The sequence below is a fragment of the Prionailurus bengalensis genome, chromosome B3, assembly GCF_016509475.1.
Source record: "Prionailurus bengalensis isolate Pbe53 chromosome B3, Fcat_Pben_1.1_paternal_pri, whole genome shotgun sequence".
Classification (NCBI taxonomy): domain Eukaryota; kingdom Metazoa; phylum Chordata; class Mammalia; order Carnivora; family Felidae; genus Prionailurus; species Prionailurus bengalensis.
The window spans coordinates 137,657,091-137,683,274 of NC_057355.1; the positions used below are offsets into that span (position 1 = coordinate 137,657,091).

The window sequence follows — 26,184 nt, forward strand, 5'->3', positions numbered from 1 at the left end:
CAGAGCCTGCTTGGGATTCCCTCTCCCTCTCTCTCTGCCCCTCCCTTGCTCTCCCTCTCTCTCTCTCTCTCAAAATAAATAAACTTCAAAAAATTAAATAAACGGAATATAACAGTCTTGAAAAGACAAAATTATAGGATGGAGAACAGATTAGCAGTTCCCAGAGATTAGGAAGGAGGACATGGTTAGAGGGCGAGTGTGACTCAAAAGGAGTAGCACAAGGGAAATCTTTGCGGTGACGGGATAGTTCTGTGTCTTGATTGAAATTGTGGTTACACGTGTAATAAAATGACGGGACTCTACACACACCTTCTACCAATGCAAATCTCCTAGTTTTGATCTTGGATTAGCACTACAGGTGATGTAGTCACCGGAGGAAATTGGGTGAAGGGCGCGTAGAACCTCCCGGTACCAGCTTTGCAACTCCCTGTAATTCTACAATTACTTCAAAATTAAAAAGTTTTTGAAAGAACTACATTGCTCACATTGTATTCTTACCAAAAACTGTTTAACCTGAATCTAATCACGAGGACACAGTCAGGCAGATCTGGATTGTGGAATATTCTATAAGACGACTGGCTTCTTCAACACAGTCATGGAAAACGAGACAAATCTAGGGTACCACTTTTATTCAGCATAGTACTGGAAGTCCTAGGCATCCAAATTGGTAGGGAAGAAGTAAAACTTTTGTATTTGCAGATGACATGATGCTGTCTATAGAAAACCCTAAAGACACCACCAAAAAACTACCAGAACTGATCAATGAATTCAGTAAAGTTGCAGGATACAAAGTTAATATACAGAAATCTGTTACATTTCTACATGGTAAATAATGAAGGGGTAGAAAAAGAAACTAAGAAAATAATTTCATTTATACTTTGCACCAAAAATAATAAAATACCTAGGAATAAACTTAACCAAAGAGGCGAACGACCTGTGCTCTGAGAACTATAAACATTGATGGAAGAAATCAAAGACAACACAAAGAAATGGAAAGACATCCCATGCTCATGGATTGGAAAGAGTGAATATTGTTAAAATGTCTGTACTACCCAAAGCAATCTACACACTTAATGCAATCCCTATCAAAATACCAACAGCATTCTTTACAGAACTAGAACAAGTAATCCTAAAATTTTTATGGAACCACAAAAGACCCCAAGTAGCCAAAGCCATCTCAGAAGAGAAAAACAAGACTGAAGGTATCATAATTCCAGACTTCAAGTTATATGACAAAACTGTAGTAATCAAAACAATATGGTACTGGCCCCAGAATAGACACATAGGTCAATGGAACAGATGAGAAAACCCAGAAATAAACACACAATTATATGGTCAATTAATCTTCAACATAGGAGGAAAGAATATCCAATGGGAAAAAGACAGTCTAATTCAACAAAGAGAGAGCTGTCCAGTTGGGAAAACTGGACAGCAACATGTACAAGAATGAAAACTGGACCACTTTCTTACACCGTACACAAAAATAAACTCAAAATAGATTAAAGACCTAAATGTGAAACTTGAACCCATAAAAATCCTAGAAGAGTGCACAGGCAGTAATTTCTCTGACATAGGCAGTAGTAGTATCTTTCTAGAAATGTCTCCCGGGGCCAGGGAAATACAAGCAAAAATAAACTGGCGGGACTACATCAAAATAAAAAGCTTCTGTACAGCAAAGGACACAAAACTAAAAGGCAACCTGCTGACTGGGAGAATATATTTGCAAATGACATATCCAATAAAGGGTTAGTATCCAAAATATAGGAAGAACTGATACAACTCGGGGCACCGGGTGGCTCATTCTTTTAAGCTTCCAACTCTGGCTCAGGTCACGATCTGGTGGTTCATGAGTTCAAGCCCTGCATAAGGCTCTCTGCTGTCAGCACAGAGCCTGCTTCAGATTCTCCATCTCCCTCTCTCTCTGCCTCTCCCTTGCTCTCTCTCTCAAAAAATATATAAACTTAAAAAAAAAAAAAAACTCAAAAAGAACTGATACAACTCAACACCCAAAAAACAAATAATCCAATTAAAAAAACGGGCAGAAGACGTGAACAGACATTTCTCCAAGGAAGACGTCCAGAGGGCCAACAAACACATGAAAAGGTGCTCAGTATCACTCATCATCAGGAAAATACAGATCACTAGAATGAGCTATCACCTCACACCTATTAGAATGGCTAAACTCAAAACACAATGAACAACAGGTGTGGGCGAGGATGTGGCGAAAAAGGAACCTTCATGCGCTCTTGGTGGGAATGCAAACTGATGCAACCACAGTGGACAACAGTATGGAGTTGCCTCAAAAAGTTAAAAATAGAACTACCTTAGGATGCAGTAATTACACTACTGTTTACCCAAAAAATACAAAAACATGAATCCAAAGAGATACACACAGCCCTATATTTATTGCAGCATTATTTACATTAGCCAAAATTTAGAAGCAACCTAAATGTCCAACAGACGAATGGACGAAGACGATGTGGTATACGTACACACAATGGAATATTACTCAGCCATAAAAAAGACTGAAATCTTGCCATTTGCAGCAACATGGATGGATCTGGAGGGTATTATGCTAAGTAAAATAAATCCGTCAGAGGAAGACAAATACCATCTGATTTCACACATACGTGGAATTTAAGGAATAAATAGGCAAAACAAACAAGACCGTGAGAGGCAAACCAAGAAACAGACTTTTAACTATAGAGAACAAACTCATGGTTACCAGACGGAGGGGGGATGGGAGGTGCATAAAACTGGTGATGGAGATTAAAGGGCACGCTTATCATAATGATCCAGGTTTTAGAGGCCTGAAGCTTACATAATTGGGGAGGGAGAGCTCTTTTAAAAAAATTATAGTTACAATGTCATCCAAAACCAGGGGAGTAGGGCTGAGGGAAGTCCGATTGGAAAGAGACAACTGTCTTAACCAATTACTTTTAGAATATCATACTTTTGCAAATAGTGAGGCTAGTGATGTGAGCACATGACCAGAATCGCTCTCGGGGTCTTAGAAGGAGCCAGCACAAGCAAGGGTCCCCGAGCTCAGATTTCTTTTTTCACTCCGTGGCAAACCTGCCTTTGCTTCTATCATCAGTGGTGGCACAGAATTCTATTTTGTGGAGGCACGAAATTTTTACTCCATATTCCCTATTGTTTCAAACAATTGGCTTGCTGTCATCAGTAACACCATGATGACCATTCACGGGCTGATATTTTTGTGCGTGTGTCTGACTCTTTTCTTAAAATGAGTTCCAAGACGCAAAATTTCTGAGTCAAATGGAATGGAAGCTTTTATTATCTGTCTCGTGTTGCTAGCCGGAAAGTATGCCTCAGAATACACACCACCCAGCACAGCAGGAGAGGGTTCGCCTCGCTTTGCCCAGGCAAACACTGCATGTTTTCAGTTAATTACTACCTGCAGCAGATATTGAAGAGGTTCTCAATCATCTCTCTTTCATCCCCTGTTCTAAGTTCTCCACGACGGAGAGCTAACGTCCATGTTCCCCAGACTCCCATGTAGCACCAGTTCTGTGCATAACCTGGATCGTGCCACATAGTCCCCCCTGTGCAAGAACTGGAAAGTGGGAGGGGGACAGGGCTTTAGCTGCCAATCACAGTAGTGGGACCTTGGTTTCCAGAAACAGCAGGATGCTTAAGACCTGAGCCCAAATCAAGAGTTGGATGCTTAACCGACTGAGCCACCCAGACACCCCTTGATGTCTCAGTTTCTTGATGCTGGTAGTGGTTACTGCACCGTTGGTGGTCCAGATCTTCAGTGTCATTCTGAGGATGGAATTTCAACCTTGAACCTCCTCCTCCAATCTTGAAACTATTTGAAGGCACCTAATTCCCTGTGTTAAAACCCATTGTGCTTAAGTGAGCTGGAGTGACTTATGCTACCATAGTTAAACCTTGACTAATAAACCAATAATAGATGCCACACACACACACACACACACACACACACGTACGCACACACACACACAGTTATCTGCTTTAAAAAGCAATTTTACTATTAGTGAGATTGCACATCTTTTCATATATTTATTGGCCATATGTAATTCTCTCCTTGGAGACTACCTCTTCTTGTCTTCGGGTTTCTTTTTGGAGAAAGTTCTTTTCAAGGGCACCTGGGTGGCTCCATCAGTTAAGTGTCCGACTCTTGATCTCAGCTTGGGTCTTGATCTTAGGGTCATGAGTTCAAGCCTCATGTCAGACTCCATGCTGGTCATGGAGCCAACTTAAAAAAAGAATAAGGAAGAAAGAAAATAAATAGTTCCTTTCAAAAACTGATTCATAAAAACGCTTGACAATGCAGAAAGTAACAGTGCAAAGGTTTGGGATTTTTTTTCCCCCTTGGTAGGTCACTTGCTCTCATCCTTGTTCATGGTTTTTTTAATGGCAGATGTCGTCTGATGGAACCACTTTTTCCTGTCCCACAGGTTGTCTTTCTAGTTGTCTTCTAGTGACAGGAAATTCAGAGAAACCACTTTGCCTGTTTCTCCCCATGGGGAATGTCCTTGATGTCATGAATGCCGCCAGGAAGGCAGAGCCAATACCAACCCATCCAGAGACTTTTCCTGCAAGCTAGCTCTGCAAACCTCTCCCCCGCTTGTCCCAAGGACGGTGGTTATGCAGGATCTCAGTGAGACTGGACCAGTTTTTGCCAAACTGTTCAGGTTGCTGTTCCAAAGCTAAAGAGGGCTGGGCCGGGCCCTGGGTCTGGCCACCTCATTTCCTTGTGTTGCATAAGAGGCAAAGCCTCATTGCTTAGGACAATCAAGGATGTCCTGCCCCCCGATTCTGCCATTTCTTTCATTTCCTGCCCCTCCTTTCCTCCTCAACCTCACACTGAGATTCTCGCTTTCCTCTCTCTCCTCCTTATTCATGTGCCCATTCAAAACCCACTTACAGAGCTCCTGAGTACTAACCCAAGAGAAAAAGACGGAAAATCTATCCTTCCGTGGAACTTATTCCACTAGAAACAGTAAATGGAATAATAGGTCTATTTTCTGAGTGTCCCTGTGTCACCACCACACTCAGGCACATCAAGACTAATGAACTGTTCCCAGGTCACAACTAGCAAGGATTCCAACCCAGGCCATTGGCTCAGAGATCATGCTGTTAACCACCAACCCATGCTTCCATATGGGATTAGGGCCGCGTTCCTTTCAGTTCTGAGCTCTGTTCTCTTTGCATTGAGCTCCCCCATCTAAGTGGCTTTCTAGTCCCAGGTCTGGCAGGTCATCTAGAGCTGGCAGACAATTCTATCCGGAGCTTGAGTCTCTGGCCCTTGGTTCAGGTCGCAATTCCCCAGCTCTTTGGGATTCCTTTCCGGAGTTGCAGTCTGCAGTCCCCACTTCCTGGTCTGCTGGTTTCGTCCACAATGGAATTGCTGGGGGGGTGCACTACCTCTCTTGGCCCGTCACCTCTTGGTTCCCACTGGCGGGCTTAGGCACACACGTTCGTGCACCTTATGTAGATAAAAGCTATTGCTAACAGGCGTCTCCAAAGCCGAAAAGCCACAAAAATTGGTGGGCACGGGTCAAGAACCTAAGAGCTATCAGAGCAATCACTCCCAAACCCAAAGACTCCTGCGCTAGGATAAGTGGGTCATGGCACAGGTTAAATTGACACTAGGTCACCGGCCAGCCTCAAGAAAATTTCCATGCGGCGAGGAACACTGTAAGACACTGTACAATCCTCAACCCAGCTGCACACCCCTTGCAGGGATTTGTTCAGCCCTGGGAAGCCCAAAGTCTTAGCCAAAAATATCCTTAAACTCTAAAGAGTCACGTGATCCATTTTCTGGCACACCTGCTTTTTTTTTTTTTAACGTCTAAGAACTGTAGTCCCGGAAGCTAGAAGGATCTGCCAAAGTGGCAAAGTCTTTACTAAGCTTATTTTGTGTCCTGAGAAATTGTCTTGGTAACCATCAGGTTGGGCGCCCCAAACTGTGGCTAGATAGAAACATGGATTGCACCCCTTTTTCGGCTAGGGTCCTAGCAAACTGCTGCTAGCCCTTGAGGAAAATTACAATGGCCACCACAAGGAACGTTCCAATTAGATAAGATCATTTAAGAAGTGCACTTAAAAGTCCTTAAATTAAAAAAAAAAAAAAAAAAGTCTCCAAATTAGGGGCGCCTGGGTGGCTCAGTTGGTTAAACATCTGACTCTTGATTTCAGTTCAGGTCTTGATCTCACGGCTCAGGGATTTGAGACCAGCATCAGGCTCTGTGCTGACAGCTCAGAGCCTGGAACCTGCTTTGGATTCTGTCTCCCTCTCTCTGCCCCTCCCCTGCTCGTTCTCTGTCTCTCAACAAAATAAATAAACGTTAAAAAACAACAACAAAACCTTGTAAACGTTAAGAAAAAAACAAAAAACAAAAAACAAAAAAAACCTTGTCAAATTCTGGTAAATATCAGAGCAGCAGATTGGGCTAAAGGTGAAAATTGCTACCAGAGTCAGCTCTCTTGGATCTCTGCCTGCAGTACCTTGTAGAAAAAAGAACACAAAGTATCTTTTGCACCTTCTCTGAGAGTGCCTCCGGAGTCCAAGGGGTTTTTTTTCAATATAAGACAGAGAAACTAGAGGGACCTCATGGAAAGAACTGGTTTTTACTTACACCCCCATCTTACACACGCCTTATGGTTCAGATCATGAATGTCCTCCCTGTAAAGGTCAAGGAGTTAATGATTTCTTTGGGGTCTTCTAGCACAATCGATAACATCTAAGCAGTGACTGGGCCAGGTAGTCATTTGGATGTATATTTTCCAAGACCTCTGACTCCAGACACCTTGACCCCAGGACCCCTGGCTCCAGGGCATAAGTGACTTATGGAGGACACCCGAGCACTCATGCTTGTTTTGACCAGTTCCTGGATGCCTGAGAAGACATGTACACTGGACCACATCCTCAGGAAAAACGCTAGACCCCAAGCAAAGGGGAATCTCCCTCTCTCTCTCTTTCCTTTCCCTTGTGAGTCTCCCAGACAGTCCATCTGTTATACTCTATCACTTACCCTATTCAATAAACTCTGCTCTCGCTTCTGCTCAGCCTGTGTTTGATTTCTACCCTGTGTGATGCCAAGGACCATCTTGGCTGATCCTTTGGGATCCTCTCTGGGTCCCCGGACCCAGTCAGCCTGCATCAAATCCTGCCAGAAATGTTTACTGTTTGTCTCAGCTTAAAAACAAAAAAACAAACAAACAAACAAAACCTACACAGTAGTGCTGCGGTCAGAAATTGGCCAAGTTGCAAAACATGCTACAAAAATTTTTTCAATGTTTATTTATTTTTGAGAGAGACAGAGTGAGCAAGGTGGGGAGGGGGGCAGAGAGAGAAGGAGACACAGAATCCAAAGCAGGCTCCAGGCTCTGAGCTGTCAGCACAGAGCCCCATGCGGGGCTTGAACCTGTGAACTGCGAGATCATGGCCTGGGCGGAAGTTGGATGCTCAACAGACTGAGCCACCCACGTGTGCCTGTTAAAAAAATTTTTAACCTTCCTCCCCTAAGCTAAAATGAAACTAAGTACCCAGAAGGAAAGTAAAACCTTCCCAAGCCTTTGTAAAAGTATTTACTGAAACAGATAAAGTAGTTAGATGGGTGGACCAACCTGTGATATTTAAACTGCAACCTGGGGCACCTGGGGCGCCTGGGTGACTCAGTCGGGACAGTTCAGAGCCAGGAGCATGCTTCGGATTCTGTGTCTCCCTCTCTCTCTGCCCCTCCCCAGCTCGTGCTCTGTCTGTCTCTGTCTCAAAAATAAATAAACATTTAAAAAAATTAAAAAAAAAAAAGTCAGGGACAAAACTGCTCGCGGCTACCCAGTCGTGAGCCCTCTCACTCTTGAGTTGGGCTTTTTCTCAATAAATTCAGTTGCTTTGCTCACTCCCTGTTGTCTGCAAGATTCATTCTTGGACTCCGTGAGACAAGGACCAGCATCCTGTAACATTGGCAGACCTCTGGCTCCCGCTGGTTCTCAGTTCTAGATGGGTCATCAGCCGGTGCCGGTCTCGGTGACACCTGGTCTGCACTACAACACAGCTGACCGCTCACATCCCCGCCTAACATGAATGACTACTGCGTCTTGCTGTCTACATCCAGTTTGGCGCCCCCTCCCCATCCCCCCCCCAACACACAATGTCTATTGCCTGGCGAGCCCGAAAGCCCTAACAGTTCTATTACAGTTTCGTTTTCCAGTAAAAACAAAACCTACCTCATTGGCTGTGCTTCAGTCAGAAGGGAGTCGTGTTATAAATATCCTGAGTCATATCTTCTGGAAACACATCCAAGGTTTCAGGCTCAGACTTCTGGGTCCGAGACCCGTTTTGAGAAAATCTGCCTCTCTGGGTAATACAGGGAGGGCTGGGCAGGGGCTCTTTCCCCTGACCTCCGAGGGCAGGTGGGCGGGGGCTCCGTGAGTGGGAGGGAAGCTCTTGTGGATCCATTTGGTGAAGGTTCTTTCGTTCAGCATCACGGCAGTTGGGGTGGGGAGGGGAGGGACTCCAGCCCCAACCGCCCCTGGGCTCTGGGGCTCTGACACGATGAGCCTTGTTTGAGCCTGGGTGGCAATTGGCTAAGCAGGGGAAAAAGACAAGCGTCGGGAGGAACCAAATCGGAACCATTCCAAGCCCAGGCTTTGGAAGCAGCTGGACTTGGGGCAGATCACCTGCCAGCTCTGTGGCAGAGATGTGTTGTCAATCTATAAAATGGGGATCATAAGCTCTCTTTTCTCATCATCTTAAGTGAGGAGATGACGCAAGAACAGAAACCTAGAGCAACTTGACTACAATCTATGCCTTTAAGGCGTAATTGGTTCTTATTTCCTAATTCTGGCATCTTTTAAACGGCTCTGTGGAACTTTAGGAAAGTCCTGGGAAGAGCTGAGAAGTTGGTGCTGGGGTTTTGGGGAGGAAGGAAGCAGCCTGGTTGGAGAAATGAAGTCCACTCGCCAGCCTCCCTTAACCCTTTCCAGGCTGCTGCCTGGTGGAGTTTTGAAGTGATGGGGGGGGGTCCAGAACTGACGGCCAAGAAAGAATTCTTGAAGAAGTCTTTGGTCCAGAAAGGGTGATTTTAGGAAAGCACGGGGGGGCAGGAGAACTGCCCTGGGGTTGTGCAGGTTAACTGGTTATATGCTATGGAGTTGGGGCCGATAAAGTCAAGATAAAGTTTCTTTTAAAAAAAATTTTTTTAGGGGCGCCTGGGTGGCGCAGTCGGTTGGGCGTCCGACTTCGGCCAGGTCACGATCTCGCGGTCCGTGAGTTCGAGCCCCGCGTCAGGCTCTGGGCTGATGGCTCGGAGCCTGGAGCCTGTTCCCGATTCTGTGTCTCCCTCTCTCTCTGCCCCTCCCCCGTTCATGCTCTGTCTCTCTCTGTCCCAAAAATAAATAAAAAACGTTGAAAAAAATTTAAAAAAAAAAAAAATTTTTTAATGTTTATTTATTTTTGAGCGAGAGAGTGAGGGAGGGGCAGAGAGAGAGGGAGACATAGAATCAGAAACAGGTGAGCTGTCAGCCCAGAGCCTGACGTGGCGCTCAAACTGAAGGTGATGTCATGACCTGAGCCAAAGTCCGTGCTTAATGGACTGAGCCACCGAGGCACCCCACAAGAGGAAGTTTCTTAAAGGGATTTCCTCATGCCAAAGAAGACTCACAGATTACTGGAGGCCTAGCTATGGTCAAACTAAAGTGGATTTTCCCTCTGGCAAGGCATTAGCATTAAGATAGTAGGGAGGTCCTGGAGATTAGCCAATAATAAGATGGCCCCTTTCTTGAAGTATTACTAAAATATTTGTAAACTAAAGGAGACTCTAATCAGTTTAACCTTTTGTTTTCTGACCTGTCCTTTGTTCTTGGGCTGCTGGGAGTGCCTGAGGAATATATTTCACTCAGATCCCACCTGGGAGTGGTTTGTGGGGTGTTAGCTTGCCTTATGCTCCCTTATCACTGTCGTCAGAAGCTCAGAACAGCCCCTCGGGACCGCTTGAACCCCTTGAGTTTTCAAAGCTGTAGGCACACCCCCAGTTCTGGTGTTCTCCTCCCCCCCATCCAACTCCACCCTGTTAAAAAAGAAACAAACCCAGATTGGATTCATTGCCCGCCCCCCCGCCCCCCAACAGCGCACCAAGACTTAATTACAATTTCAACCTCTCCCAGGAATGTGACCTTTTAAGAGTCCATCTGTCCTTTCCTGATCAGCCCTAGTGAAGTCATCTGCCAGGTACAAACCCTGACGTTCCCTTCTCCTGAAAAAGATGTCCCGGCCTGAAACAATCCTTTTCTTTTGCTAATGATGTCTTGCCTCACTCTCCTTCTTACAGGAAAGCCTTCATTTTTGTGCAGCTTCTCAGGGCATCTCTCTACTTGCTAGATGGGCTGTTGCCCTGTAACTGGGGTGCGGGGGTTCAAGAGCACCTGGCTCTGGGGGTGGGGGCAGAGCCCAAACAGATCTGGCTTGGCCACTCACCACTGGCAACATCCAAAAGCAGAGAGATGAGCCGTGGAGAAACAAGAAAGGGATTTATTTCAGTGAGGGCACCATCAGGAAGACAGTGGACTACTGTCCCAAAGGCCATCTCTAAAGTGCCAAAATACTTCAAGGTTTAGATATGGAAAATGTGGACAAAGTCCGTGAGTACTGCAGATGGTCAGTAAAGGTCCGGTCCTCACTGTCTTGGGGTCAGTCTTGGGGTCTTTATTGCTGGAGGGGATAGTTTCCGGTTCTCACAGCAGGATGCTTGGCCCACAGTCTCCAGCCTGAGTTGAAAGATAAGCTGTTGGGGCACCTGGGTAGCTCCGTGGGTTAAGTGTCCAACTTCAACTCAGATCGTGATCGCAAGATCACATGATCTCATGGTTCATGAGTTCGAGCCCCGCATTGGGCTCTGTGCTGATAGCTCAGAACCTGGAGCCTACTTTAGATTCTGTGTCTCCCTCTCTCTCTGCCCCTCCCCTGCTGCTTGCGCTTTGTCTCTCTCTCTCTCTCTCAAAAATAAACATTAAAAACAATTAAAAAAAAAAAAAAGATGGGGGCGCCTGGGTGGCGCAGTCGGTTAAGCGGCCGACTTCAGCCAGGTCACGATCTCGCGGTCTGTGAGTTCAAGCCCCGCGTCAGGCTCTGGGCTGATGGCTCAGAGCCTGGAGCCTGTTTCCGATTCTGTGTCTCCCTCTCTCTCTGCCCCTCCCCCCATTCATGCTCTGTCTCTCTCTGTCCCAAAAATAAATAAACGTTGAAAAAAAAAATTAAAAAAAAAAAAAAGATAAGCTGTAAGGAGGAACCTAATCAATTAGAAAGGAAAAACTGAGGTCAGAATGGAGGTAATTGAAGTCCCTTCAGGCGGATACATGATTTGCTTAATAAAGCCAATTAGATCTTCAAATTTACTTGGGTTGAATTTTGTGGTTTAACAGCCTTTCAGCAGATTTGAATCTGGTGGGTGCCAGTCACTCTCTGTACCATGGAAGTCGTCCAGATAGCCACCTTAGCCTCTTCCCTGGCTTCTAAGATGGTGGCATCCAAGGTGATGGCAGTGAGCCTGGCCCAAGCCACCTCAGCAGCCTGTGGTAGTGCCTTCGCCGGACTTCCGTCCGCAGGTGAGTGTTCAGGGAGGAGCTGGTGTGGGGCGAGGAGGTAGACGGGGAGGGACAGAGTCCATTTCTGGCTTTACCTCCTTTAGGTTTTTACCTATGTGTCCAACGAGACTTTCATAGCAGTTTGAGAACCCTGTGGGGTCTCAGATCCAGAGCATTGATTTTAACGAAATTCTTCAGTTTGGGCCTGTTTTCTTCATTAGTTTCTGGGAGCTCTGTCTCCCGTCTTAGCTATTTATTCTTGCTGCTTATTTTCCCTTTAGCCTCTGTTATATAACAAAAACTCAACCGAGTACCTTTTAACAGAATTTTTAAAAGTCTATTTATTTATTTTGAGAGAGGGAGAGAGCATGTGCGCGCGCGCGCGCGCGCACACCCACGTATGTGGGGGAGGGGCAGAGAGAATCCCAAGCAGGCCCTTGCTGTCAGCGCAGATCCCGACTTGGGCTCAATCTCACAAACTCCTGAGATGATGACCTGAGCTGAAATCAAGGATCCAACACTTAACTGCTTGACCACTGAGCCCCTCAGGCGCCCTCAGCTGAGTACATTTTAAAGGTCTAGTTGGCTTTATTATGAGTCAGTTCATGAATCTGGCAACATCCCAACTAGCAGGTCTATGGAACACGAAAAGTTCTCAAAGGCAGAGAGAGAGAGAGAGAGAGAGAGAGCAGAAAAAAAATTATTAGCAGAGAGTCCATTGTTTTAGGCAAGGTCACCCTCCTAAGGGGAAGGGAAGGGGTCCATCAGTAAATTTCCTAGTGCTCTCTGTGAAATTCCCATGTTGACCGGCTAAGGGTTATATTCCTGGGGCGCTGAAACTGCCTTCAGGTTAGGTGGGAAGTCTTGGTTTACACTTGGGGCTTTAACCTAAGTGATGCCATTTTGGGCCTGTGGTTTTCTTTTAGCCCCCCTCCCCTGCCAATAACTCCCCTCCCCCCAAAGTCAACCTTTCTTATATGCTTAAAGTGTTTCCGTTTTTCATACCGCATTTATTTTTGCAAATGGGTGTTGGCTTTTGTTTGCAAGTTTAATTTATATGCAGAATAGTGCATTGCCGACCTTATTCTGTTGCTTTTTCTGCACTGAGAACCACGTTTTTGAAATTGTCAGTGTCAGTAGGTGAGTGTCTAATACTTGCTTCCAGTTCTTGCAAAGTGCTCCTGTGTGCCACTTCCCTTTCTGTCTCCTGGGGGGGACACCTGGGGCCCTCCCACCTCCCCCAGCACAAGCAGCAGCTCAGGATGGAATGGGGAGGACCGGGCCCCTGACCACTGCCGACCTCTGACCTCTGACACTGTGCATTCACCCTCTGTTCTTCCGCGGGGAGTCACCCTGTCATCCACAGCTGCCCTGAGCCAGGCCACAGCTTCCCTGGGATCTCTGCTGGGGACACTGAGTGGCTCCTCCCTGGTGGAATCCCCTGCTGCGGCCTTGACCATCTCCCCACTTGGAGGTAACTGACCCTGGAGAACAAAGCCCCCTTTCAGGGCCCCCACTCAGTGCTTGGAAGTGTGACAAGGAATAGGGCCTGGGCCACTGCCAGCAGCCCTCCCTGTTCGCTAGCAACATAAGGACTCCTGAGCTTGTGATAAGCAATCCATAAAATAATAAGAAAGCTAGATGTTATCAGACACTGGGCCCTCCTACTCTCTATGTTTAGCACTTAACATTTACCAATTGGTTTAATTATCATAACAATCACAGAGGAAGACTGTGGGGGGCCGGGCCCCGGCGCCAGGCTGAGACCGGGTCGAGCAACGTTCCCCGTGGACTCAAGCCAACCCGGTGGTTCCCCCTCCCGTTCCCCCACTTTCAAGGGCATACGAAAGCCTTGTCAAGGCTGAGAAAGTTAATTCCTGAAGCCTGTGGTCTGCAGGTGTTGGCAGTAATGCTACCTCCCTTTTTCTACCCCGAGTCAGATAGAAACAAACATGGGAATTGTGTTTTGCTAGCAATCTTATCAACAAGGTCTTGTTATGACCCGTCTAGAAAATGCACAAGAAACACAGAACTAAATGTTTTGGTGGGCAGCAATTATGTGAAACCTGTTTATTCTTAGAATGACCTAACCCATAAGAGTCTGGTTATAAAAGATTGTGTACAGCCACAATAAAGCCGTCACTTGGGCCATCAGCCCAGGGGACCCTCCTGTTCCCAAACTTTCTCTTCTCTCTTTTTTTCTTGCATTCCCCTACCCTCAGGACCCTGACCTCGGTGTTTGTCGCGCCGGCCGCGACAGAAGACAACGCTGACCCTCATGTATGAATGAAGGAACCTTGGCCAAAAGCCCTGGACCAGGAGGTGGGGTTGCTCTCAAGCCTGGGATAGGAAGTAGAATCAAAATGCAAATCTGGTCTAGGGAGGAGGCCTCAGGGAGGGGCAGCTTCTGGAAGGACCTGGCCACCCTCTGCATGGATGACTAGTGGGGGCGCCCAGCAGCGGGCTAACCAGGCGAACAGCACCCATTTCCCATGGGCCTTCTGTGTACGTAGGGGACCAGACAGGCCAAGCTCTCGGCCAGCCTGGCGTCACCTTTCCTGCCAAACAATAATGTCGAATAGCAAATACCTTCTAACTGGCCTTTTTGTTTTTTGTAAATATTTTTTAATAATTTTTTTAAGTTTATCTATTTTTAAACTAACTTTTTTTTTTTTAATTTATTTTTGGGACAGAGAGAGACAGAGCATGAACGAGGGAGGGGCAGAGAGAGAGGGAGACACAGAATCGGAAACAGGCTCCAGGCTCTGAGCCATCAGCCCAGAGCCCGACGCGGGGCTCGAACTCACGGACCGCGAGATCGTGACCTGGCTGAAGTCGGACGCTTAACCGACTGCGCCACCCAGGCGCCCCTATTTATCTATTTTGAGAGAGACAGAGAGAGCACGAATGGCGGGGAAGGGAAGAGAGAGAAGGAGAATCCCAAGCAGGCTCCACGTGGTCAGCCCAGAGCCCGACGCGGGGCTTGAACTCACGAAACCGTGAGAATGTGACCTGAGCCCAAATCAAGAGTCAGATGCTTAGCCCACTGAGCCACCGGATGCCCCTCTATCCAGGCTTTTGATTCTTGAGTCTCTGACTCCTTACACCCCAGGTGGCCCCTCTGGTTTAACTTTTTTTTTTTACCATCACCCCAAGTCTCTCTTCCTGGGGAGCTGGATGAGTTCGTTCCTGCACATCTTTCTATCTTTTCCAGTCCTAGCCCCTACAGCTGCAGCAGACATCTGCGGGGGTTTGTTTGGTTTTGTTTGAAACAAACCAGCCTTAGAAGGCAGAGAGAAAGAAAAAGTTCTGATCTCCCCACAAACAGCCAACCGATCAATTCACAGACAGACCAAAAACAACAACAACAACAGCAACAACAAAAAACAAAAACCCACAAAGCAGAAACTGTATGTGGTGATAATTGGGTTTTCTGAAACAAGGACTTTGAAGCCTGTCTCCAGATAACTTGAGGTCGAGGCATGCAAATCCCTTCGGGGCAGGTCATTTACATCTGGAATCGGACTCCCCAGCAATCCTCACCAAGTTCAGGGCTGTGGGAGCCACCTTCCCAAGAAACCCCCCTTGTCCGAGTGAAGCAGGGAGGGGGACAGGTGCAGTCATTTCCTCCTGTCTCCCAAGCTGGGCAGCGCCCTCCCCATAGGTGGGCTGTAGGCTCAGGGAGCAAAGGGGAGGCCAGTATGGATCCACTCACAAAATGTTCTTTCGGTTTCTAGTCAAGGTTGGCGCAGCTGTGATGGGAGGAGGTGAGTCTCTGCAAGGAAGAGGTTCAAGTCCTTATCTGCCCCCCCAGCCCCAAGGACTTGGGGAGCAACCATCCTCCTCCAGGCCCAGGTTTGCCTCAGCCTCGTGTGGATTGGTAGAGATGGGCAGGAAGCAAGGAACTGGAAACAAGAAATGAAGGGGCCTCTGTAGTAGGATGATTTCTCAGCATGGTGCCCAGTGACCCTCACCCTTTTTAAAAAAAAATTTGTTTTCATGTTTATTTATTTTTGAGGTTGAGAGAGAGAGAGGGACACAGCGTGAGTGGGGAAGGGGCAGAGAGAGATGGAGACACAGAACTCAAAGCAGGCTCCAGGCTCTGAGCTGTCAGCACAGAACCTGATGCAGGGCTTGAACCCGTGAGATCTTGACCTGACCCGAAGTCAGATGCTCAACTGACTGAGTCACCTAGGCACCCTGACCCTCACCCTTCTATACTCCTCCCACCCTTGGAGTGCCGGGGGTGGGGGGTGGGGGGTCATGTGAACATGGTAAGATACCACTCCCATAATCATGTTAAGTTATATGACAGAAGGGAGGCCAAGCAGATGTGTCTAATCTATTCACATGAGCCCTTTATTTTTTAATATTTTAATTTTTTAAAATATTTATTTAGTTTTGAGAGAGAGAGAGAGAGAATAAGGGGGGGAGGGCCAGAGAGAAACGGAGACACAGAATCCAAAGCAGGCTCCAGGCTCTGAGCTGTCAGCACAGAGCCCAACACCGAGCTCGAACTCACGAACCATGAGATCATGACCTGAGCCAAAGTTGGACGCCCAACTGACCGAGCCACCCAGGTGCCCAGTCACATGAACCCTTTAAAAGCAGAGAATGTTCTCTGCTCTTCACAGAGGAGGAATCAGAGATTGGATTGGAGGGGGATTTGAAGTTTCTTACCACGGGTTCCGAATGAGAGCCCAGTCTGGCTGAACACTTGATTTTGGTCTTGTAAAACCTAGACAGAGAACTCAGGCCCTCCTGGACTTTTGACCTGCGCTAAAATGTAAGAACTGGGCATTATTTTAAGCGCTGACTTTGTGGTCATTTGTGAGGCAGGTTAGAAAAGCAGCAGAGACCTGCTATTGCCTTTCCCTTCACCAGGCCGAGGGGTGTTCCCTCGGGAGCTGAATGAACACGCTCAGGCAACCCCAGGATTCCTGAAATTCCTGGCTTCACTTGGTGCCCAACTCTGGGTCCTGCGCCTGTGAGATTCCAGGGGCCCCTGCCTGCCCGCAGGCGCCCCCGCTATCAGGGGAAGCCAGGCCCCTCCACGGCTAACCATCTTCGGGCACACGATGGCCGGCATGCTGCAGGGAGGAGCATAGGGAGGCACATTCTCACTGTGCGGGTCTAGGATGGCCTCCTGTCCAGATGGGCGTCTTCAGCAGCACCGTAGAGGCTGCTGGGAGTTGCTCAATGTCTACCCCTTCCTTCTGGCTCACGTGATTTCTGGGCCTGATTTCCGGCTAGGTGCATGATCTCCAGGGGAAGGACTGCCATTTTCAGTCTCTCTTGCTGCTGGGTGTGCTCACTCAGCTGGGTTCTTCTGGCCGGTGAAAGATGAGTGGAACGAAGTATACGATGCTCTGGGGATAAGCAGTTACAGGGGAGCCGGTGGACCCGCCTTTGCCCCTCGTCCCCTTCCCGTGACTTCTGCTGCAGGCGGGGGAGTGGCCATCATGAGCCAGCGGATGACAGCAGCACCTTAAGGAAGGCAGGACAAGACTGCAGGAACCTGGGCCCCCAGGAGCAGAGCCACCCTCTCCCCCACACCCCAGCCGAGACTCATGACCGAGTAACAGAAAGAAACTTCCCTTGTTCGAGTCAAGAGGGTCTCTTTCACACGAAGCAGACATATATTCTAATGAACACAGTTGGGTATCTTGATGAGCATAGAAGAATCAGTCCAACAGAGGGTTGCATTTACCTGTTCCTTCTCCATACACCACTAAAATAACGGTAACAGACCAAAGATGTTTAGAACCACAAGGGCAAAGAGGAGCGGGAAGGTGACAGTAACACTACATTAGGAGCTGGAAATCACACAGCCACGTGGTTCCCCACTTAGCAGTCCCGAGAAAGCTGAATCTTAAGTTGTCAGTGGAGGAGGGGAGAAAGAGGCAGCTCTGCCCGGGATGACCCCCCAGGGCTCAGCTTCTGGAAGGTGGCGTTGCGGTGGGCCAGCACAAGTCTGTTGGATGTCTGTTACAGGAATGAGGCAGATCCCCAGAGATCCCCTCCAGCAGACCACTGGCACTTGATTTTTGGCAAGGCTGGGTCTCTGGGACAAGGGGCACCAGGTACTGCTGAGAGCAGGACCTTCGTACTAGAACTGAGTTCTCCTACAAGCATTGAGACCCTCGAGCTTCATCGATAGGTCCCCAGAATGCTGGTGGCCAGGTTACAACGCTCAGAATAAAGGGAGGAAGATTCTTCTCGGGAGTCTTACCAGCCCAGGAAAAGAAATGCTCACATTCTGACACGTGGGGAGAGGGGCACTCGTTGAAAGTCTCAGCCAGATGAAGGTGTGGTCCCCGAGCGGATAAGAGCCACCCCTGCCGGAGTCCAGCTCCAGCAGGTCCGGGGGTTCCCGGAGGATGAAAGGCGTCGGCAAAAAAGTGAAAATAAAACAAAACAAAAATAAAAACAAAAACAAAAAACTAAAATAAAAAGCTAAAATAAAAAACTAAACTAAAATAAAATAATAAAATACAAACTAAAATAAAACAAAACAAAAATAAAAACAAAAACAAAAAACTAAAATAGAAAGCTAAACTAAACTAAACTAAACTAAAATAATAAAATACAAACTAAAATAAAACTAAAATAAAATAAAAACTAAACTAAAATAAAAACTGAATAAAAATGGACACACAACAGCAGTGTGTTGAACTGGCCGATTTATTGCAGTAAACGCGGCACTATATATGAGAATGATTTCCTTGTAACATACGTCATCTACGTTTTTCTAACATTACCCAATTCTAAAATTGTCCCTTTGTATAATCACCCAATAAGGAATAACATGATTGTATTGTCATAACGTTCCCTCCTGCCCTTGGCTTATTGATTAATTTCTTTTATTGTTTTTATCATGTATCTATGTTTATCTATAATGTGTAAAGTATTTGCTTTGCTGTTCTCACGAAAGGCCATTTATCTCTCAACACCTCAAGTGGAACAGTTACAGGGACATGACCTCTTAGTTGTTTCCCTGAACCCTTTGTGGTTTTGAAGAACAAAAGCGTTCGCCTGGGTCCGAGGTGCCAGGAGGGGGCCAAGAGGGCCTTAGAAACTCACGCCTTATACATTCTCAGAGAGACAATGCACCTAGGAACCAATGAACCATTCTGTACTTTAACCGACTAGGTTCAATCACCATCTGGAATGCCTCCGGGGGGCCAGGTGGGCCTAGGGGTCAGAGTGACCTGTGTCCATAGATACGCTCCTTAGTTACCGGAGTGGGGCTTTCGGATCCATATGTCTCTCCTTCGTTGGCCGCCTTTGCTGGCAAATGCATGAGGCTGTCCTTCTTGCAAGTAGAGGAGTCTCCATGGGGAATGGCAAGGGCTAAACGTAAGGCCGCACAATTTCTTGTGGAATCTTATTTTCTTCCCTAATGGTTTTTTTTTTTTTCTTCCAGGGGGCCTGCCGAGGGCCATTCCCCCAACAGACAATACCCCAGGTAGTTTTAAGGCCAAATTACCTAAAAGCGGGAGTACCAGAAGCTTCCCTGTCGGCGGGCCGCCCTGCAGTCACCAGTCCGTCCACAGCCCGGGCCCTGCCACTCAGGCTGGGTAGCTCGGCTTCCAGCACACCCCTGCAGGAGAGCCTGACACCAGACATCTAGAAAGGCTCAGACACGAAAGAGAAACAGTGTTTCTGGCCCTCTCTCTCCTTTCGCCCCGAGCCCTGAGACACTCACCTTCTGACCGAAATGCAGCTTCATCACAGGCTTCCCCACCGGAGAGGAGAGGGACCCAGGGGGGACCACAGTGGCTGGGCTGAGAGTGTGGAAAGCAGTGGGCACAGAGAGGGATCCCGAGGTGAGGGGAATGCAGCTGGCCCAGGAAGGTTGCGGGTGGAGATGCTATGACTTGCATTAGCACCCAGTCTGGGCGAGAGAAGAAGGGGAGCCCTGCCACCGTCCTCCTGAGTCCCCACAGTGACTTCGGAGACACCTCTAAGGCACCCCGGATACTCACAGAGCAACTTAAAAGGGCTGGAACAGGAGGATCGAGACAAATAACATTAAAAACAGATCTACTATGGGGGGGCGCGTGGGTAGCTCAGTTGGTTGAGCGTGCGACTTCAGTTCAGGTCATGATCTCACAGTTCGTGATTTCCAGCCCCGCGTCGGGCTCTGTGCCGACAGCTCAGAGCCCGGAGTCTGCTTCAGATTCCGTGTCTCCCTCTCTCTCTGCCCTTCCCCTGCTTGCTCTCTCTCTCATATTCTCTCTCAAAAATAAATAAATATTAAAAAATATTAAAGGGGCACCTGGGTGGCTCTGTCGGTTGAGCGTCCAACTTCAGCTCAGGTCATGATCTCACAGTTTGTGGGTTCGAGCCCCGCGTTGGGCTCTGTGCTGACAGCTCAGAGCCTGGAACCTGCTTCGGATTCTGTGTCTCCCTCTCTCTGCCCCTCCCCCACTTGTGCTCTGTCTCTCTCTGTCCCTCAAAAATAAATAAATAAATGTAAAAAAATTGAAAAAAATAAAAAGAACCCAGATCTACTATGGGGTGCTTGAGTTGCTCAGTCGGTTAAGCATCCGACTTTCGGTTTTTGGCTCAGGTTATGATCTCTCAGTTTGAGTTGGAGCCCCTGCTTGGGATTCTCTCTCTCCCTCTCTCTCTGCCCCCCCCCCCCCAAATAAGTAAATACACTTTAAAAAAATTAACAGATCTACTACGGTCAAGACATTGCCCATGACTCATCACATAAAATCTGCACCCCAAGATTTCTGCTGCCCCTATTTTATAGATCTTGTTAAAAGATCTTGCGAAGAAATGATCCAGAGTCCCTAACTCTTGCTGCTGTTGAAGATGGGCATCTTTCCACAGGCTGAGAATGGCTGGCTTTGTGGCTTATTTCCAGATTGGGAACCTTGAACTGGCTTCTTGCCCACCAGCTCTCTCCCAGCCGCCTCCTCCAGCAACCAGCCTGTATTCAGAGAGATAAGATTATTTACCTGATGAACCAAACCATTTCAAATTGCTGAAGAAGTTCAAGGTAGGGTGGGGGAGGTGGACGACTTCACCAGTTTCAGCCATCTTTGGGCCAGCCCCAGCCCAACTCTCTCGAGTGTCTTTGGTAACAGCGATTTTCTGGAGGAAAAGGTAATTGCAAAGGAACATTTGTCTTTTTTTTTGAAAAATTTTAACAGATGTTTATTTATTTTGAGAGATAGAGTGCGTGCGTGTGCGCATGAGCACGGGAGGGGCAGAGAGAGAGGCGCACCGAGCCCGATGCGGGGCTCAATGTCACGAACTGTGAGATCATGACCGGAGCCAAAATTGGGAGTCAGACAACGTAACAGACGGAGCCAGCCAGGTGCCCTGAGAAGGAACATTTTTCAAACTGAAATTGTGCCAGGCTTTTTTCCTGACAGTTGCAAAGACTGAGGGACCGTCCACTCGTTTGAGTGACCTACCCTACAATCCTTAACCAGCCTCAGAGCCTGAGCTGTGTTCTCTGCTGGAAAGCTGACAGATCTGGACCTGGTTGCGGTCCAGTCCGGACCAGGGCGGGGGGGTCACTGTGAGACAGACTGTAGTGGCTCTTGTGTGAGCCTCATTCTGCAGCAAGGAGATGAATAAGGCCTGAACACAGCCAAGTTTCAGGAACAGTCTAATGGAGCACTGTGGCTGTTTTGGGTTCAGCCCTGGGGGCTCCCGAGTGGCCTGAAGAGAGGGAGGGACGTTGTCTTGGGCTGAGGCTCCACCACGAAGACTCAAGTGCCAGCGGTGTGTTTGGGAGGTGACCCTAGGGGGCACCAAGAGGGGATGAAAGATGAGGTGGAGAAAGACCCGGGGCCATGAAAGGGTCCATTCATGAGTGAGTCTGCACTGTGGGCAACTGAGATTCGATTCTCCGGAGACCCCTGGGAGACCCCGGGGAGTCTAGGGTAGGCCTGAGTTGTCCCACCTGAGGGGTGTTCATCCCCAACTAAAACCCATCATTGGCTGAAGTCTCTTCTGCGGGAGCCGACACCCTGCTTCCAGCCTGTCTTGTCAGCCAGGTCTGGGGGCCTGGGAAGGGGTCATCGGCGCTGGCAGTAGGGGACAGAAAGGGCTAGAGGGTGAGTGCCAGGGGGTACGGGGGCAAGGCTCCAACCGTCCGCTGCGCAAGCTCAGTGGAGACCAGGAAGTGAACAGTGTTTATGTCAGGAGACAAGTGCGCCTCTTCCCCTAGGAGTACCCCGGAGCTCCGTCTTGCCGGAAGTTGCGCAGGGTGTGGATTTAGGTGTTGCTATGGCTACCACGGGACTAGCTTCACCTTGTGTTTCCCTTGGGAGCCGGTGTTTCTCAGCGTCTGCTCCATTCTCAGCTTTAGGCTTCCTTTTGGCGTGTGGTGTGTGCATTTCAGCGAGGGTCTCCCTGGACACCTGCTCCCCCCCCCAACCGTGCAGACGTCTGTTGCCTGTTACTTGCCAGGCTGGCGGCGGGGATAGTGGCATTCTCTGCGGTCCCATCGGGCTTCAGTCTGGGCAAGTCTGGGGAGGGGCTTTTCTCAGTAGCTCTGTCCCTCCCCCGGTTGTGGGTGGGTTCGCTCTGCTCCCAGGAGGGTTTAGCACCCCGACCTTGGGGGTGGAGGTATTCTTCTTTTCTCCCCCTCCAGCTACGGTGATTTTCACCTGTGTCCTGGGAGCTTAGGGGTTTACTGCCCGACCCCCAGCAGCATGAGGCTCTCGTCCCCCAGGGGAGCAGGGAGGTAAGGCGGTCGCTCCCTCCACCCCCAGCCTCCTCTCCGCGAGGCAAGTGTTCTGTGGGTTTCTGCCTGCCCACAAGTCTTTCTTGCGAGCACCCAGCAGACCTGCCAGCTCTGAGGGGTTCAAGAAAAGTTACTTACTTTTATTTTAAAGTTGATATACATTTTATAAAATTGCTTTCTGTAGGTCGTGGGGGAACGAGCTTAAGAATTCCCTGAGCCTGCACCGATGGGTTAACAAGGCGTAAAGAATTAGAAAGCCACAGGATGAACGCACCCAAGTTTGGGTAAACAAGATTGAGTCAACAGGGCAAAGGCCAGCCAGTATAGGACAAAGGTATAGGAATAGAAAAGCCTTGGGATGAAAGCATCAAAAATGAGGTAAACAAGATTAGGGATTCAGGGCGGAAATGCCCCCCAACTTAACACAATCGCAGAAAGGTGCTTTCACAGGAAGGACAAAAACAGGAAAACAGGACTGTAGACCACAGCAGCCGAAGTTGCCCCGAAAGGAACTAACAGCAAAAGAAAGGTGCCTTGTTAACCCTGAGGTAGCATGCTCTTTCTTGTCCCCTAGGCCAGTTGAGGTAAACAGAGGTGGTGCCCCATGCCTGCTGTAAACAACCTTCCTCCCAGTGCCAGGGTTTTGTTTTGTATTGACCCAAACCCCTAACACCGCATATCTTCAAAACCCCCTTTGAGCTAATGTTCATGGTTTCATTGTCTCTCTTTGCACGTCCATCACGCTTGTAAGCCTTCCGATCTTAATAAAAACGGAGCAAAGACCCTTCTTCGGGGCTCTTGTCTCCTCCTGGACACTAGCCTCTCTCACATTGCAATCCTGCGTCCGCTCTCTTGAACTCCAGACCCAGAGTCTACCACAGTAGGTTGTCTGGATTTTTCGTGTTGTAGGTTGGGAGTGACGCTCTCTCCAGCTTTCTACATCCTAAGTGGCCTCTCCTTTGGATACGTCCCCAAGTGGGAGTCTACAAAATGCAGAGGGTGCCCCTAGAGGCCCCCAGACTATTTACTGGGGTGTAAGCAGAAGTTCTAGAATTTCTATTTCTATTTATGTTATATCTCATTCTTAAAAACAAACAAACAAACAAACAAACAAACAAACAGCAACTCCAGAGAAGAGACCTTTCTGGCAGGAAGTAAGCCCTCACTTTGGACATGAGTGGAAACAGGGGATACCAATCGCACCTGTTGCCAGGGTAGGAATTGGAGGATTTTTCCAGACATGGCGTAGTGACCATTCGTGATTCAGTCTCCTTGCCTGGAAGCGCCCAGAGCCCCACTGTGACATTCAACATACTAAGTTGTCCTGGTGATTTGCTTGCCAGCCTCCCCACGGGACTTTGAGGTCAGGCAGGGAAAGGCCGGTGTCTTGTTCACATCCTGATATGAGCAAGACACTGGCCTTTCCCTGCCTGACCTCAAAGTCAGGATGTCTAGTGTCCATACATAAGGAAGGGCAAAGTGCTCTGTCGTCAGTGGCTCAATATGTATCCTGGCTACCCCTGACCCCAGCTGCCCAATGGGAACTTTTGTCAACCCCCATCACTAAATGAGGGGGGAAAGTGAGGCCCACAGAAGGCCAAAGAATGGTCCTGGGTGTATACAGCCTGGATGTGGTCATCGCTTGTGAGACTAGGATGAATCAAAGCCTCCTGCCAACTGGTTCTGTGCTTAGCCTGCCTCTACCCCCTCCACAAGGCAGGTGGGGAGGATGGGGTGATTTGGACAACTCCAGTCCCCCCCCCCCCCAACAGGGCTGCAAGGAGCAAAGACGTGGAGGTGCATCCACACACGATTTTTATTTCTCCTGTTTCTCTGAACTGAGCGGGGGGTTTGGAGGTTGAACTTGGGATTCAGTTTCTCCTGGCTGTTCCCCTTCAGACCCGGGTTCTGCTGGGGAAGAGGAAGAAGGTTCCTTTTTTGAGCCTCCCAGCAAGGCTCCAAAAGCTGACCCAATGGAGGCCAGGAGGATGTTGGATGATGTGGAGAGTCCAGCCGCCCCTGAGGAATAGACAGAGGGTGAGTCCTGGAACCTGCAGTGGCCAGTGGCCCCGACCCCTCTGGATGTCTGAGGCCCAGAGACCTGGATCCCTCCACTAGGTTCTGAAACCCCCAGGGCTCCACTTTGGGGAGACGATGCTGGAGGTGGCAAAGACAGGAGAGGGAGTGAATCTATGGGAAGTTAGAGACAGAGGACAGTCAGCCAAAGATCCAGTGAGCGACCGGTCCCCTCACCTTACACAGGAGGCCACTGAGGCCCGGAGGGGAAAGGACCCACCTAGGCCACCCCCGTGTCAGATTTGGGTAGGGCTGTACCCAGAGCCCTGGGCTCCTTCCCTTCTTCTCCCTCTCAGAGCCCCTTACCCCTGCATTCTCACCAAACTTCACTCAGAAGGAGCCAGAAAGAGGACAGTGAGGGACAAAGGACCCGGGAGGATGAGAACCACGGAACTGGAGGGAGCTGAGCCCTCCCTCAGGCTTAGCCTCTGGGGTGAACGCCCTCCTCTCTCTGCTCCTCTCCCCACTATCCTGCCCTCCCCCACCCCTCCCCCGACCTGTCCACCGCCCACCCAACACTTACCCACCGACTGAAGCGTCGCCACCAGGCTGCCTGCGGCGACTCCACCCCCGTTGGCGACCGCGGCGGCGGACATCATCTTGGCCGCTAGGGACGAGGCGGCGATTCCCGCCCCGGTGAAGCCCATGGCTCCCAGCACCACGGGCACGGCCCCCACGGCCACGACTGCGGGGAACAGGTGCTGGGTCGGGGCGCGGGCCAGGGGACGGGACCCCTCCCGAACTCCTTGGCAGTTTCAGGGGCCTGTCTGCTCTGAACATCGATGGGACTGGCAGCTCGGTGGGGCGGGGGGGGGGGGGTCCCAAAGCAAAGAGAAAGGGGGGGATGTGGAGTCAGGTGGGGGACAAAGAGGTCACGGGAGGCCCACCCAGGAAGTGGCAGTGAGATACCGGGGAAGTCACTGCCCGTCACTGTGTGTGCGTGTGTGTGTAAATGTGGGAGGTGAAATATACCACTGCAGTTTGTATCAACAACACCCCCAGTCAAAGGAAATCTCTACGCGCTCGTTAGAAGGCCTAAGGGTGCAGCCAGGCCCCGGATCAGGCGTCCTCTTCCCGGGAGCACTGTGAGCGCGGCTCTCTGCTCCTAACATTGACCCCGGCGGCCCTCCCAACCCGCATCTCCGCAGTCCCCTCCCCGGCGACGCAGGGGATCCAGGCGACTCACCTCCTCCCACTGCAGCGGCAGCCGCCCGTTCTTGGGACACGAAAAGGGAAGAGAGACGGAGAGTGAGTTAGCTAGTTAATAGGTGGAGGGAACGAAGGAAAACAGCGGGGCGTCTGGCCCGTCCTAGGTTGGGGGTCAGGGAGGCCTGCTCCCCACCCCAGCCCAGGCTGCCAGCTCCCTGCAAAGCTAGACTCACTCATCATGGTGCCGCCTTCCTTGTCCTCGCGGAGCTCTGGAAACATCTAAGCACCAGCGGGGGTGATTTCATGATTTCCAATGGAAAGTCGGCCTGCCCCTCGCGGGGCAGGCCCTTCGGCGCGGTCAGCCCCTAGCAAAACCCAGAGCCAGTCCTGCCCCGCCCTCCGCCCCGCCCCACCGCAGCCCGCCCCGCCCCGCCCCGCCCCGCCCCACCGCAGCCCGCCCCGCCCCGCCCCGCCCCAGCCCCCAAGCCCCGCCCCGCAGCCCCACTCCTCTGCTTCTCCGCCGGCCTGTCCCTCCAGCTGAGCGTCCCCCTCCTCCCCTGGCTCTTCTGCCCGCTGGTGGTTTCCCTCCTTCTTGGTGGCCCCGTCAAAGAGAAAAGCGTCCCAAAGCATCTGAACAACAGAGAAATGGTTTCCAGCAATAAAGAAAC

General features: G+C 49.5%; 2 protein-coding genes across 2 annotated transcripts in view; both read right to left on the bottom strand.

Annotated features, from left to right (window-relative positions):
- DDX24 (DEAD-box helicase 24) overlaps nt 1-8,372 on the bottom strand; it is a 32,910-nt gene extending 24,538 nt beyond the window's left edge. The window contains exon 1 of the mRNA XM_043556923.1: nt 8,224-8,372. The gene's annotated coding sequence lies outside the window, so the exon portion shown is untranslated. The remainder of the gene's footprint in view (nt 1-8,223) is intronic.
- A 15,717-nt stretch (nt 8,373-24,089) lies between these two features.
- On the bottom strand, nt 24,090-25,893 carry IFI27L2 (interferon alpha inducible protein 27 like 2). The gene is made up of 4 exons (XM_043556926.1): nt 25,750-25,893; nt 25,554-25,583; nt 24,891-25,052; nt 24,090-24,310 (listed from the first exon to the last, which is right to left on the bottom strand). The coding sequence occupies exons 1-4, from the start codon at nt 25,793-25,795 to the stop codon at nt 24,108-24,110; spliced, it is 441 nt and encodes a 146-aa protein (XP_043412861.1). The 5' UTR covers nt 25,796-25,893; the 3' UTR covers nt 24,090-24,107.
- Between the last annotated feature and the right edge of the window lie 291 nt (nt 25,894-26,184).

Bases quoted from the DNA above. Each gene is read 5' to 3' on its own strand.
- IFI27L2 (XM_043556926.1), bottom strand. From the start codon at position 25,795: ATGTTTCCAGAGCTCCGCGAGGACAAGGAAGGCGGCACCATGATGA. The intron at 25,053-25,553 runs GTGAGTCGCCTG...TGTTCCCCGCAG, and splicing joins TGCCGCTGCAGTGGGAGGAG to TCGTGGCCGTGGGGGCCGTG. The intron at 24,311-24,890 runs GTAAGTGTTGGG...TCTATTCCTCAG, and splicing joins GGCGACGCTTCAGTCGGTGG to GGGCGGCTGGACTCTCCACA.